The 15755-nt window shown below is 41.0% G+C and overlaps 1 protein-coding gene across 1 annotated transcript in view; it reads right to left on the bottom strand.

Annotated features, from left to right (window-relative positions):
* Window positions 1-15755, bottom strand: part of slc30a6 (solute carrier family 30 member 6) — a 74663-nt gene that overhangs the window by 25361 nt on the left and 33547 nt on the right. Inside the window, exons 5-9 of the mRNA XM_049600431.1 lie at window positions 13942-13984; window positions 13209-13274; window positions 7493-7573; window positions 3985-4020; window positions 394-488 (exon numbers count right to left, since the gene is read on the bottom strand). Coding sequence (XP_049456388.1) covers window positions 394-488; window positions 3985-4020; window positions 7493-7573; window positions 13209-13274; window positions 13942-13984 — 321 coding nt within the window. The remainder of the gene's footprint in view (window positions 1-393; window positions 489-3984; window positions 4021-7492; window positions 7574-13208; window positions 13275-13941; window positions 13985-15755) is intronic.

Raw genomic sequence — 15755 nt, forward strand, 5'->3', positions numbered from 1 at the left:
AAACACTCCAAAAATAATCTTTTCAGAATAATTCGAAGAACTCATATTGTCATATTTTAAGACCACACAACTGTGTTTGGTTTTTTTCTGATTTCTGCAATTAGGAAGGGACTAACCTCTGATCCCACTGCTGCCATTTATGATTTGTCTACCGACAAAACAGTGAGCCAGCATTTCATTTTACTCCAGTAATCCCCCAAAATAAAACAAAAGCCAAATTGTCCCCATTCCCCAGTGAGGGTGGGGATTACCAAACCTCAACCGTCCAGAGGAGAAACCCAAAATACACAAAAATCACTAAATCCACCCTCTTTACAAACACTGTCTGAAGTGAAGCTCACTCAAGTAAGGACACATAATGGGATGAACTGGATGAACTGTGGTTGACTGTACCTTCTGAGACGTAGGTGAAGGGTTTGTTCCTGACCGACAGCAGAGTCAACAGGTTGAAGAACAGAGCGACGAACGTCCCGACCAACAGGCGACCACTGCAGAGAGACAGACAGAAAATGGGACTGTCAGAATGAAATATATTTAATCACGAAACATCTAACATACTGTGACAATGACAATTAGCTGATTAGCATGTGGATCAAACCTAACTGATTCAGTCTGTATTTATGTGAACGTCCAGAAAATAGCACATCCTTTTATACCAAGGGGGAAGACAAAGCATTTGCTACCATGCTGTCTTTCTGCACCCTATTTTCCCATGTGTTTCTAAGTGACAAATGTGAACAACATTTTTTGAAATTGTACCAGTATTTAGCAAGAGCCACTGACATGTTCAGATTGTTATTACAAGTGTCTGAGAAGATATCGAAAGGAAGGTCTAACCTTTCAATAAGGATCCCCTTTTTGAAAGGATAGACCTTTCCCGAAATCGCATTCGTCAAACCCACCAGACCCCATTTAAATAAACACTAACTGTATCAATGTAAACCATACAACAGAAACAGAAACCTTCTTTTTTTGCCTTTCCACAATTTTAACAATCACCAACTCTGGTTTGTTTGACATGAACTCTTAATTCACCCAGTTAGACGTGAAAATATGCTGGCTCTATACCTACTAAAATTATTGTATATATGTGTGGTGGGCTTGGCAGTGCTGATTTCGGGGCTGTTTCTGGTTAGACAAAAAGGTTTTTAATACTTTATCCAAAGAGTTTTAGTATTCTTTAGCAACTGGTGAAAAAAAATGTGAGCCTCCAAGAACCTGTAGCTCTTCAGGTTGCAAATCAGTCGCCACAGACACTGCTGTGTTTATGCCAAGTGACGGTGGTGCACAGAGCCTCAAAGAGCCCATGATGAGGTCGGCCAGGTGTCAGATCTGTGCCGCGCATCAGAACAAATTCCCCAACATTATGAAAATAACATCCAAAACACAGCAGTTTTTGTGACATGAGAAATACTTTGATAAAAAGCGATGCGACGCCACTGTGCACAGATTTGTTGTTCATAATATAGCATTATCACAGAAAATAACAGTGTGTCCCCCAGACCGGACGCATTAATAGTGAGTTAACCTTGTCCTTTCAGATTTGAATGAGTCAGGGACGCAGGATGTATACCGAGCAACATCACTGGTGTGCATCAGGGATGCTAAAAGGTGCCCTGTCCATTGCTATGAAACACCCAAGCCTGTTAACAAAGCGTCAGTATTTGATGACCTGGGAATGCGAACAGGTTGATACAATAGTTTTAGGAGACAAAACATTTGTCTTATTTGTCATTTTTATGTATCTTATCAACCGTACCTTTTAAATAAACGTAATATAATACAGTTCTCTAAACCCTGCTCTCAGGCACAAAAGCAAACACACAACTGTACTCTTCATTACACTAATCACATGGGACAATCCATTTAAGAGCCTAAAAATTGGTCCAAACAATCAGCGGGAGGCAAAGGGCTGCCCGCCGGTGAGCCACAATAACTGGATGATAAACCCCCCCGACCCCCACCCCACCTCCCTCTAAGAACAGATTAAAGAGAGGGAGAATGTGTGTGTCTGTCTCTCCACCCGGCAGACACCTGTCCCTCCGGTTAGCGGCCGTCTCTCATGCCGTCCAATCACATCCACTCAGAGAAGAAGAGAGCGAGAACGGGGGAGAGGAGGAGGAGGGGTGAGGGGAGAGAAACGAGGGGGGTAATCTCGTCACAGGAGACAGGTTTAAGTCTCGCTGTGTTTTAGGTTATAAAAGCCGCCACTAATCTGTTTTATTATGGAGGGATGATGGAGACAGAGAGAGCCAGGAAGAAATGGAAGGAGGAAACAACAGAGGAGAAGACCAGAGCAGGTGATCCGCCCAGATGAGAGAGGTAAAAGAACAAAAACAAAGAGAGACTGAGTCAAAGCTGACAAGTTAGTGGATTGACTAACAATCTAATAAATCCAAATCAGTATCAATTTATTAGACGATTTCTCTGACTGAGCATACTGATAAAAATAAAAATGATACCATTTAGGTTATTTGATACACAAACATCTTCATAAACTGATGTCTCCACCTGAGGCTTTACAGTGTTTTAATTCTACAAGTTAGGTTTTACACCTGAACACATTTTAACACCTATGAGTTTACAGGTCACATAAACAGGATGCAATGTGTTTATTCTTGACACTAGGTCTCCACTCAAGTCTTATTTATATATCCCAGTATCACCAATCACCTCTGCATCAAGGGGCTTCACAACCTGTACAGCAGACAACACCCTCTGTCCTTAGACCCTCAGTCTGGACTAGAAAAAACCTCCCCCAAGAGCCAGACACACCATACCAACATCAAAGAACTAGTGATGGCGAAGGCCGACTGTTGCGTCGTGTCACTTCGCCTATGTCTCGGCCAAAAACTTGCACTAATCACACTGCAAAGACTACAGCCAACAGCCAGCCAGCACGAACGTTCTGCCCCTGTATGAGAGGAAATAACTCTCCATACCAGCAGGCGGCAGTAGTCTGTATTTGCCACTCAAAAAAGGAAAACCTAAAGATCAACAGGACAGATTCAAAACACTATTTAGCCAGTTAGCGCATTAACAACACAACCCAATGTTGAAAGAGCAAATGATAAAATAAAAATCTAACATCATATGACGTTTGTTTTGATCTCACACCCTCTTAACATCAGCCATTTGCTTGCTTTCCTCACTTCCGTTTCCCTTCTCATGCACTGAGCTGAACTGCCAATCAGAGGGATTTTTCTAACAAACTGGCTCTGCTATCTCTGACACCGATTCAACATGCTGAATCTGCAAAAAAACAAAAGCCATCAAAGGCCGACTGGTGCCAATGGTGCAGGACACACCGTCAAAACTGGGGCGACATATGCTCATCAACGGCCCAACACTTTCCAACAGCCAACCATTGCCTTAGTGTGTCAGGGCCCTAACAGGGAAAAATGGAAGTCTACTTGTACATTTTCAACAAGATGTCTTTGAGGGGTGTCACACTATCAGATGCACAGAATGTTGTGTGGGTTTGAGGAGTGTAAAATAAAAGAAACATAACAAAATAGATTTTGCTTTTCATTTTCTTCATTGTATAAGCTTTTTAAAAAATGTTGTTGCGTGGTCTCTGACAGAGCTGATGTCACCCTGAGGCGAGTGTTCAACACAGTCTGCATGTGTTTAATTAACTCTGCTTGTGTGGATGCATATACACTGTGTCAGAGTGTGAAACTAACAATGAACATGTCGCTGTCAGTCAGTCTGACTCTTTGACTCACCGACTCTCTGACTATAATTCTGTCTGCCTGTCTGACCCAAATATTTGGGATGTTCTGTTCCGACAACAGCTGGCACTGTGTGTGTGTGTGTGTGTGTGTGTGTGTGTGTGTGTGTGTGTGTGTGTGTGTGTGTGAGTGTGTTTACAGAGGGAGACACACAGGAGTATATCATGTTGTGTCTGTTTATTTCAGAGTGTGATAGGGGAGTTTGTGTATTTTGTTGGTGTGTGTGTGTGTGTGGAGGAAAAATACTTACGTATGGACCTCAGGCTGCTCCATGAAGCGCTCCACACTGACAAAACAGAAAACAAACACAGTCAACAACACTGGCCAGGTGGGACTACGCTGACTCTGTGTGTGTGTGTGTGCGTGCATATTTGTGTGTGTGTGTGTGTGTGTGTGTGTGAGAGTGAGTGAGGTAGAGAGAGAGCGATTGAGACAATTGAAATGAATGAAAGGAGACAAGGGGTGAACAAACAGAGAGAGAAAACAGGAAATACATTAACACACACAAACACGTGAACACACGCACTCCCAGTGCCACACATACACATGCCAAAAAGCAAAATGCTGCACACACCAACACAGACACACACACACACACACACACACACACAATCCTGCCTGTCTGCTCCCTGTGTGCTGCTGCCCTACTGAGCCATTCATGACATGCACTGTACTGTACCGGCTGGCAACAAATGTTCACTGTTACACTCTGTCTTCAGGGTCTCTGCAGGGTTCATAGACTAAAGTCAAGACTTTTAAAACCTTTTAATACCACACTGAATGTAATTCAATAACAACTTAATGGTCATAGCAGTCAAATTATGGAAAGCATGAATGAAAACCTGAAGAAATTATAAATAACTGACATTAATTAATTGCTATTTGTAAGGGATGCACTGATATATTGTCTGAACATCGGTACTGGCCTATATTTGCCTCCTTGACTACCATCAGCCTATCAGCAAATAAGATGACATCACCTTGGCAGTGTTCGATGTTTTTCTGTTGTGTCATATCAATTTTCTGCAGGCTCGAGACTAATAGTGCCCCATCATCCCAGGAACAATATAAAACGTTTAGGATGAACAGAGATTTTCCCAGGGACGCCTTTAGGACCAAAGGACGGAGTAAACTCACTATCAAGTCATCAGGGGACTTACCCTACTGTTTCTCTGATAATGCTACATTGTGAGCAACAAATCTATGTTGAAATCAGCAGGAGAAGAGCTAGCTAACGTTAGTTGTTAGCAGCCAAATGCTAGGGCTAACAGCTCACGGAGGCTGCGCTGAGTTACACTGACAAATGAGTATTAGGGGAAGGTTCATTTTAACTTTCTCATACTGTGTTCCAATGCAGTCCTGTAACATTTAGTTTTGGCGAGAAACTTGAATAAAAACAGGTGATGGAAAGATAAATTTGTTGATGTTTTCATAGCAGTGTCAAATAAGTATCAGAGAGGGAATTATCATATATCGTATATATATCATCATGGTGAAAAGACTTTAAATAGCAGTTGTAAAAGATGTTTTTCATGTGAAAGGTTATATTAAAGATCGTTTCATAAATTTGTATGATTGAATTTGTGCTCATTCAAAGTTACAAAAATGATGTGTTAAGAGACTACAGATATCTACTGGAAGTCTTGTTGGCAGCCTGTAAAAAGGCCATCACAAAGAGATGGTGTAAGGCAGAACCACCAACACAAGATGAATGGCTGAAGATTGTGAACGAAATATATAATATGGAACTTCTATTCTGTTTTGTATTCTTTTTTTCTCTACCTTTAACATTTGGTAAAAACAATAAGATGTAGTGTTATAAAATAGTATAAAGGGTTTCATTACTTTCAAACACTTCAATATTTTTTATAGTGTAGATTTCTTTGTTTCCCTGGCACATAAGGAGGAATAAATAATGACAAAAAATGAAATAAACAACATGGAAAAATTTTGGTTGGTAACCGCTATCGGCCAAAGTGTTATTTTAAACGTTGATATCTGTCCATATTTCACAATCAGTATATATATATGTATAATATATGGATTACATTATTGTTAGTGCTTTCAAGAAACACTTTACAATGACTCCTACACTGAAAACAAGAATCGTTAACAGCCACAGAAATAATGTTTTTAAAATCAAGTTCAGATTAACATGACTGCTTAAAAAACTTGATTTTACATTGGCTAACAGTTCTCTTTTGTAAATGTTTTAATATAATTGATCCATAACTGAACAACAATGAACGATGTCAACTTCATAGTCTCCACAGACCAAAGACACAAAGGTAAACTGTACCTAAATCCTCCTCCATGTTTAGAGCTGTTCTTTGTCATCAGTTTTAACCCATGGTTAGGTCAATTTCACCTGCCAGTTAACTGCTAAGAGTGTCTGCACCACGAGCACTGTTACTGTGGTTACCTACAGTTAAAACAATGGTTAAACTGTTGATCTGAACTGTTTGATGACGCGAATGGTGGCCTGACATCCAATTACACACTATTATATTCTTTTTTTGCCATTTTATAGAGTAACATAAATAGTAAGTTTCAGTAAAGTGCTAAATTTCAGTTTAGCAGCCAAACATGAACACACACGCATGTCTGCACATGAACATGTTGCAGACAGCGTGCCAACTGCTTGACCTGCATTTGTGTGTGTGTGTGTGTGTGTGTGTTTTGTTTCCAGTTTACCCCTCCCTTCACTGAGAACTGACCGCAAGACAACCCCACACAGGGTGCCTGGAGGTGTGTGTGTGTGTGTGTGTGTGTGTGTGTGTGTGTGTGTGTGTGTGTGTGTGTGTGTGTGTGCGCGTGTGCGTGTGTCAAGATCGACACAGCCAGGCAGTGACATTCCCACAGCCCTGAAAAATTCAGTAGTTCACACACACAAATGCACACGCACACACTCCTCCCCTTTAAGAGTAAATCCGTGACCACCCCTTTAAAGCATTAATGTGTTTTCAGATGGTGAGAGTCAACAGATTTTATCACACACACACATACACACACTACATCAAACCAGAAAGTGTGCAGTTACCATGTGTGTTATGAAGCGAGATCTTAACATCTTTGAACAGGAAGTTACTGCGTCTGAACAGGTTAAAATCTGCCGTCTGACGACTGTAAAAGTGTTTAAATGTTTGAAAACTGGGAACACCCACTTTTACTGTTATCTTTTATATAATTTAATAAGTATAGCGTATCATATCACTGTTTTACTACTTTATCATTTGGGTACAATGACACTGTCCTCCAACACAAGGTTGTTTTTGTATAATCTGGGTTATAATAAGATGAAACTTCTGTTGTAAAACAAAAGTGTGCAGAATATCCCGGGGTCCAATTATTGCATTTTTTGAATGGTTTGATGACAAAGTGGAGCCGAGACTGGAGGAAAACATGCACCCTGAGAGGAGCAAAGCAGTCTGGTGACATTAATAATGAGAGGGGGGAAAACAAAGACAAAATGGGGAAACAATTGGAAATATTTTGTGTATTGCTTTGGAAATATCAATTCTGTTGTTGCGCCGAGTCACGCTAAGGAAATAATTGAAATTTTAATAGAGGGAGACAGAGTGAGTGAGACAAAGAAAGAGATTGAGACAAAAACCAAAGATAGAGATGTGGGATCTTAATCTGGCTCTAAATACTGGTTTTAATCGCTCATTGTTTTTAAGGTCGGCATCACTCATTCAAGTGTGTACTGCACTGTGTGATTGAATGTGTCTGTATGTTTGTTTGTTAGAAATACGCACCTCTCCTTCAGGATGAACAAGGCTCCCAGCTGGACGAGAACAGTGGAGGCAAAAACTGCCAAAACCTCCAGTCGTTCAAACCTGTAGAGACAAGGAGACATTGTCATCCATACTGGGACAAACATCGCCAAACATTCCCCCACACACCAGTCCATTCATTCAAAGACCTCCTTCAGAGACCTCCTCGGTCCAAGATCACCAGGACACCAAGACCCAATCCCAATGCACCCCTTGCCCCCCGCACTTTTGCACATTCATGTCAAGAGGTAGGCTGTCCTGATTCCTGCTGGGATAGAGGGGCAGGCCGAAGTGTAAGCACTGAATGGCCCTCCAAATGAAGGGTTTTTTTTAGAGGCACACTTCAAACCGAGAGTACGTGAAATCATCGGCAAGATGGCTGCACGAGCAACAAAGGAATCCCACAACTGCATTTTCCTCATCAATAAAGGTAAAGCTATCATTACCTTAAGTTACGATATATTCCTGAACTACTATTGTCAAGAATGAACCTTCAAGCTAAAATCTATGGTAAATTAATGAATTAAGAGGAGGTACTATGACTGCATCAAATTTAGTTTAACCAGTAATCAAAGTTCAGCTAAAATTTGCAGAAAAAAATTACACAGAATACATTTACCCTCTCATTATTATAGTCTCATTATATGAGACTTAACAGAAGTAGAAAACACCAACACACTGCCAGTGTGTGGGGCCGATACAGTTGTAACTGTTGCCGACCTCCTGACCTCATCATGAGGTCACAGGGTCGATCCTGTCACAGTCTGTCCAGGATGAGCAGCTTTGTCTCAGTGAGTGGTCCGCGGGGCTTAAAGGGGTTAAACCTGACGCTGACTGTCAGTGATCTGATGGTCTGCCTCTCTTCAGCAGCATAATGCCACTAAAGTAAGAGCGTCTGTCCGAGCCACGTAAAGTGCATTATGGATTCATGCAAAAGAGATGTGACCACGAAGAAGGTGAGGACTTACAGTATAAATACTTTTTAAAAAGGCTGCAATTTAAGTTTCTGGCATTTTCTAAGTTCAGGTTTTAGTTTATCAACCATTTTGCTCCAACCAAACCAGCTGGACCAGCATTTGATATTGTGACACATTCTGGCAAATTAAAAAGTAGCCCACATCAGCAGCCTGTACTGATGGCGTCACAGTGTTAAATTCAACTCATATTACACTAGTAATGAGCAATATGACCATGTGATTAATATAATATTATGTTTATATATCGAGTAATGTAGTCACAAGTGTCTGTCAGGCTTTGTGCAACTTCCTGCTGAGCTAAGGCCGTTGTCGCCAACATAAAGGAGATTAAATTACAGTAGAGGTGGGAGGGGGCAGAATGGCACATGCTGTTTCTTTACTCAAGTTTGACGTTTTTAGGGTTAGGAGAGGAAAAAATGGCAAAGTTAGTCTTTCAAGAAAACTAAAACTGCACCAATATAGCGACATTTTGGATTTGAAGCCCGTGAAAGAGGTGTCCTGACTGGCTGCAAGTGCTGTTTGAGGCTAAACTTTCATCGGATGCCCTGTTATTATATATTCTTTTTGCTCGAGAAAAGGCTGTTTCATGAAGCATACATGGAATTATCTACACAATACTATTTATTTCACAACAAAAACCTAAATAAGGCACAGCTGCTTGGAGGGAGATCGCCAGAGAGCTGAAAGTTTCTGGTAATCTAAATGACCATCGCTAATAATAATCTAGGGTACTTGCTGTTAACTATATTGCATGTTTTCCTTCATACAACTTAAATGTTACGTTGCTGTTTACAAAAATAAAACGTTTCCCTCATAAGAAACTAGGCTGTTCCAAATGTTCAATTCTGACTAGTTTCTCTGCTTAAGTTTTTAACGTTTTGTCATTTATATGGCACCCCCAATCTGTAAATAGAAATACAGTAAATGCACTGAATCAAGCTTTTTCTTATTTTTTTTTTTACGTTGAGTCATTTTTGTCACCACAGTCAAAAACTGCAACTAAAACATTTTGTTCAATACTGATTTACAGTATCTGCTCATTGTTTTCTTAAATAATCAAATCACCGTTGTGTCTGAAATTTGAGAGAACAGCCATCACAATTTCCAAAAACCTAAATCTTCAAGCTGCTACTTTTGACCAACTGTCCCCAAAATCCAAAGATGTTTTATTAACAATGATATGAAACAGAGATAAAGCAGAGAATACTCACATTTACAAAGCTGTACCAGCAAATGTTTTGCAAATGTTAATTCCCTTAACTCTTAAACCCCATTCTGTAGGTTCCTGCCTTTAATGCATTCTGCATGTTGACACATTAAAATACCAAATAATTAAATAACAATACACACAACAGCACATGACTAATTCAGCATTACACTTGTGATGTGCCAGTCACAGGTCGAAACACAACAAACATAAACAATGCTTCTATATTTAGGAAAAACTCAGTGTTTGTATTCAGTGTGTGGGGTCACAGCAAATAGGATGTACTGTAAGAGCGAGGCTTTGTGTGTGTGGCAAGAAGCTTGTCAAGACATAGTCCCCTACTTTATGTCTTGCAGTGTGTGTGTGTGTGTGTGTGTGTGTGTGTGTGAGAGAGAGAGAAAGAGAGAGAAAAAGACTGAGTGACCATTTGTTCAACCAATGAGCATATGAACAGACACCTACAGGTTAATAGGTTGACACACACACATACACACACCATACATACTCCCTCTTCCTTCGAACACTGTGTTAGGCCTGATTGCCTCCATGCTGTTGGGTCAAAGGTCATGCTCTGCCCTGCCACCAGCCTGTGTTTAACCTATAAGGGCGCCATGTAGAAAACCATCCGTCTGCTGGGCACTGAGGCTACGTTTACATCACAAGGGAAAGTGGCCAAAATCTTTTTTTTGTCTTTGTTCCAATGTCACATAGATCCTTTGTTTTCCAATCAGATCTGGGTCTCCATATGTGGTCATAAATTCGATATATATCCCATCACTGGCCATGCGACCGCCACCAAAAGAACAGTCATGTCGAAATCGGTGCTTATCATTCCCATACATCCATAGTCGGTCAACGTCATACTTCACTTGACTTCACTTCACAGGCACAAATCACTCACCGTACAGTTTCACATTGGTCCATTAAAATTACAGAGGGCTGCCGTAGCCTTATCACTGCCCCAGTCGCCAGCCAATAGAGTCCAACTGTCACTGACACTTTCTGACGGGGACAGTTCACCTACATACTGTGACAGTGTTGTCATGAGGCGCTAAAAGAGCTACTGAAATGTAGCCCTGGACATCCTGAAGATTAGGCCCGTTTCCACTTAAGAAGTTCCTGGTACTATTTGGGGGGCAGGAACTACTACAGGAACGTCCTCTCGTTCGGCCCTCTCAACCGCCGTGTCTCCACTGAGTGGAGTACGAGGAAGGTTCCTGTAAAGTTACGGGCTGCCTCTGGATGTGACGTAATCATTGCGCGACCATTTTGACCGGGGCGATGTAGGGATGCCGTTAGCTGATAGCGGTGTCTGTAATAACTCACTAAATTTTTCCAGTGGATGTCTTAGTTACAACATGATTGAGCTAACTGGAGTAGTTTCATGTCGTATCGACAACGGGAGACTTTTAACAAATGACATCCTGATGTTAACTTTGCTGCTGCTGTTAGCTGATGCTTTCCAGACATCGTGATTTCCCAAAACTGAATAAATACCACACACATCAATACAAAACTGCTTTGCTAGCTCAGTCATGTTGTAACTAAGATGTCCGCTGGAAAGAATTTTTTTTTCACGGGCCATTTAGTGAGTTTTTTTTACATGGCGGCGAAAGCTATATGAACGAGCTAACCCTCGTCTGCTGAGTTTTAAAAATGTCGGCTATTTTGTTGCTTTCTGTTGACATCACATCCCTCCTTGAGTATATCCAAGTAATCCCCAAGCCCCAGCCGGGAGTCTTTCGGGGCCGTTCTGAGTACCTACCCCGAGGCAGGGACTTGTTTAGCCCCCGTAAAAGTTCCGGAACTCTGTCCTTTGGGGGTGGTTCCTGCAGTGGAGACACGCACCAACAGCCCCGGCCCCGGCCCCGTAAAATTACCCCGAAGTTCCTGCGGTGGAAACAGGCCTTTTGAAGCATCTGTTCCTCCATGAAACCCTCCACATCGCAGCCCACCATTCCTGACTCTGCTGTCCGCACCCACACCTCTTGCTCCACATTACTACCAGTAATCCATTAACCCAAAAACAAACACTCATTGCTCCAAAAAGACACTTTACACTCTCTCAAACAGAAGCACATGGCTAAATATTATGCTGAATGACATCATCAGACCTTCTTCTATGGTGTAAATTCGGGAGATGAAGCTTGCATCGCTATGGCATTCATTTTTTTCCAAATGCCTGTCACACAACTTTGATGTTTTTTGTTGTTTTCCTTGTGTGTGACATTATTGGTCGCATGTGAGGCGTTACAGGGCAGAGATCTGTTCACACTAGTGTCAGATATGGGTCACTTTGAAATGTGAACAGTCGGCAGAAAGAAATCTCAATTGAGCACTGTAATGTGAACACAGTGATAATCCTTAATGACGTGATCAAGATCCCCTATTGATATTGTTTTATCACTCTTAAAGCCTTGCACCTGTGGGAACTACAAAACAGCTAAAAAGTTGGGGTGACGTGGATCAGACTAACTCCTGGAAGGCCTGGCTCTGCAGGGTTTACAGGAGTCTGCTGCTGGTTAAACTGGGCAATCTGCTGCTGAGCCATTGTTCAGTTACTGGCAATCCATTTACACACACACACACACACACACACACACACACACACGAGCCTACAATATGCTCAAATGAACACACAGGCATACACAGATGTAAACTCAAGCACAAGACGACACAAACACACACCCACAGACACACACACACACACACACAGAGGTATTATGGGAGCCAAGCGAAGCTGAAAAGCAGATTTCCACTCGATCACCACTCTTCCACACCTCACGGTCAGAGGTCACCTGTCAGCTGCAAATACACTCTTTGGCCAGTTCACTCACTCGCGCGCGCACACACACACACACACACACACACACACACACGGGCACACACACGGGCACACACACGGGCACACAGGCACACATCAAACAAGATGTGTGTTTGTGAGCCGTTTGACTGATCCAGAACAGTAACTGAAGCTTTTCTGTTGATGCTCCATCTGTGTTTACAGTGTGTGTGCGTGTGTGTGTGGTTATTCGACAACAGTGAATGGGAGCACGTAAACAAACACAGATGGAGCTTTGATTGAAAAGCTTCCGATACAGATACATACATCAGTACAGAATGTATTATACGCTGACTATTTAAACAAAGGGTCACAATAATCCCACCTCCATAACTTAAAAACCACAAGATTGTACCTTTTTGAATTTTATTCGTAAAGACACATACTAACACTACACAGTTTTGTTCATCAGCTTGTCTTGACAACAGAGAAAGAGGCCAATAGTTTCAATAATAATCAAAGGAGAAACTTAAGTACAGCTAAAGTATCTTTGTCAGAGACTGTCAGTCATTTCCTCTAGATCTGGGTAGAAAAAGGATCAAATGCAGTTATTGTTTGCCTGGAGAGGTTTCAGTACTACTTGGTACTGGATTATTTCATTCGATACCTTCAAGGTATCAAGTACAGATACGCACCCTAACTGTGTCGATCAGGTTATTATGGTGAACTCACCCAAATGAGTAGACCTGACTTGGTTTCTTCATGGTCACCCAGGAACTGATGAGACAGGTGATCAGACTGCACAGGGAGGAGAAGGAGAAGCAAAGGTGAGAGCAGGGACAGAGAATTATAGTTAAAAGACGCAGAGGGTAGACAGAGAAGAGAAGCGGCAATGAAATCAGAGAAAACAGAGGTCAGCTAAAGTTCACTTCCTTAATTTATCTTTTATTCATTATAATCTCAGAATTAAATTTTCATGAGCTGAAATTCTCCATCAAAACAGCCCCACAGCACAGCTGAGCAGACTGAGTGTTATCTCATTGTTTTTCTGTATATTTCACACTTAAAATTAACTACACACATGTAACAACTAATTTCATTATTGATTAAACCGCCAAACAGATGATTAATCAATAGTTTGGTCTATAAAAATATTAGAAAATAAAGAAAAAAATGCCAAAAATAATTTCCCAAAGCCTCATATGAGGCCTTTAAATGCTCTTGATCAAAATAAAACAAGACATAAAACATAAATTTCAAATAATTCTATTTACTACTATTATTATTATTATATTATTAACATAAAATAAAATAATGCAGGAAATCTTCACATTTAAAAGCATTTTTGATCAATTACTAAAATGTTTTTTAATCTCTGTGTTCAAGAAATTGATATGTGCAAACTGGGACCAAAGCTGATGAGAGAGAACACACTGATGTCACAGATGATGCAGAACACACTCACCTGAAGAGGTCGAAGATGGTGAGGTATGTGTAGGCAGTTAAGGCTGGAATGACAAAACAGATATACAAAAAAACATCACAATCAAATACAAGGCAATTTAAAACATTGTGAGTTAGATATTCGATCAGTAAATTCATAAATTTAAAGGTGTAACATGACTTCAATCAACATCATTTAAAAGGACATTATTTTATCTGCAGATTCTCGACTAAATAATTTGATCTTTTATGATAATATTATATGAGGTAGTGAGGCAATGTAGCTGTATGGTGTAATACGGCTGGGCAGTTAATCAATCTTTATATTTTTAATTATGAGTTTGGCTTCCAACGACTATGAAAACAAAATAATTGAGAAGTATCATTATGCCACAGTCTGTTTCACAATGATGTTCTCGTTTTGTCTTATGTTATAAATCCAGCGCACCCTGTTACTTTACAGCGGAGTGCTCAGGGTCGCCAACCTGGCTGCTTTCTTGGTAGATTCAAGCTGTGTTCCCACCAAACGTTCACGGGACAGTTAGTCCCAGGAATCACTTTTCGAGGAACCAAAAGGTTCCTTCAGCCCATTGGTATCTACGTTTCAACCTTCTAAGACGCTCTTGGTGACTTCTTTCCTAAAAAGCTACTGGTGACAAATTTAATGTCTTTTTTATACGATCAGGTAAAAAGCAGAAAACTTGTTCATATTTGTTTTATTGTAAATCGTTCCAATGCATGCTGCTCAGAGTAATCACAGTCCACAGCTCTTCTATTAAGGTAGAGTCTCTACGTCTCCTCTCCTTTTTTAGATGAACTGTATTTAAAGTTCAAGAAAATATACAGTTAAAAGCCATTTCTTTGAGTTCAATAAATTTATAATGTTTTCAAAGTTAGAGACTCATCATGTTAAATAACCTTGATCTCAATATTGACCAAAATAATCAGGATTATGTTTCTGCTGTAATCGAGCAGCCTGATAGTGTAGTATAGTGTATGTGTGTAGCAACATGAATACCACAGATGTCAGAATAACTCGGTCACATCTGAGGAGAAAGACCCTCTTTTATAACTGCAGAACCTGCCTGAGAATCATCATGATTTTTCAGTATCAAAGTAATCCAGCTGTAGCTGTTGGTACATCCATTGGTACACTGCAAACAGGGGCTTTACTGGTAACTATTTGCCAAAATCTCAACAAATATAGGCTAGTAAAAAAGCTCAAGAAGGCGATGATGGTATGGTGCAGTTTACTTGATTTTTATCTGAGGGAGGGACCACAGTTTCAGGCTTTGAAACCCCCTCTTGTAAACCATGTGGGTCTTTTATTCTCTTGCAGTCTGAGTTACTGTAGTCTAACTGTAAACCTTCTGCAGCCTGTATTGGCGATACTGCACATAAAGTTAATCTGAATTCAAAAGTAGCAGACACAATCTGAGCATGTCAGGTTAGACAGCCAGCAGTTATTTCCCTACATAGCTGGCCAACAAGCTCGTGTGCTAGCCGTTGAACCGGTCATTAAGTTAGCGAGTCATTAAGTCAAGCCGGCAGATAGTCAGCCAGGCTTTCACTGAGTCCATCACCTGGACAGAAACCTGGCCAGCAGCCAATCAGCCACCAGGTAAGCTGAAGGGTCAGTTAGCTAAATCAGTGGGCTAATTAGTCAGTCAGCCAACAAGCCAATAAACTAATAAGTCAGTTAACCAGCCAGCTACAGAGAGATTCAGAGTTGTTCTGTCTGTCTGTCTGTCTGTCTGTCTGTCTGTCTGCCCGTCTGCCTGCCTAACTGCCTGTCTGTCTTAATGCCTGCCAACCAGCTTTCTGTAATCAGGTTCT

This window comes from Epinephelus fuscoguttatus, linkage group LG16 (genome assembly GCF_011397635.1).
Source record: "Epinephelus fuscoguttatus linkage group LG16, E.fuscoguttatus.final_Chr_v1".
NCBI classification, from domain to species: domain Eukaryota; kingdom Metazoa; phylum Chordata; class Actinopteri; order Perciformes; family Serranidae; genus Epinephelus; species Epinephelus fuscoguttatus.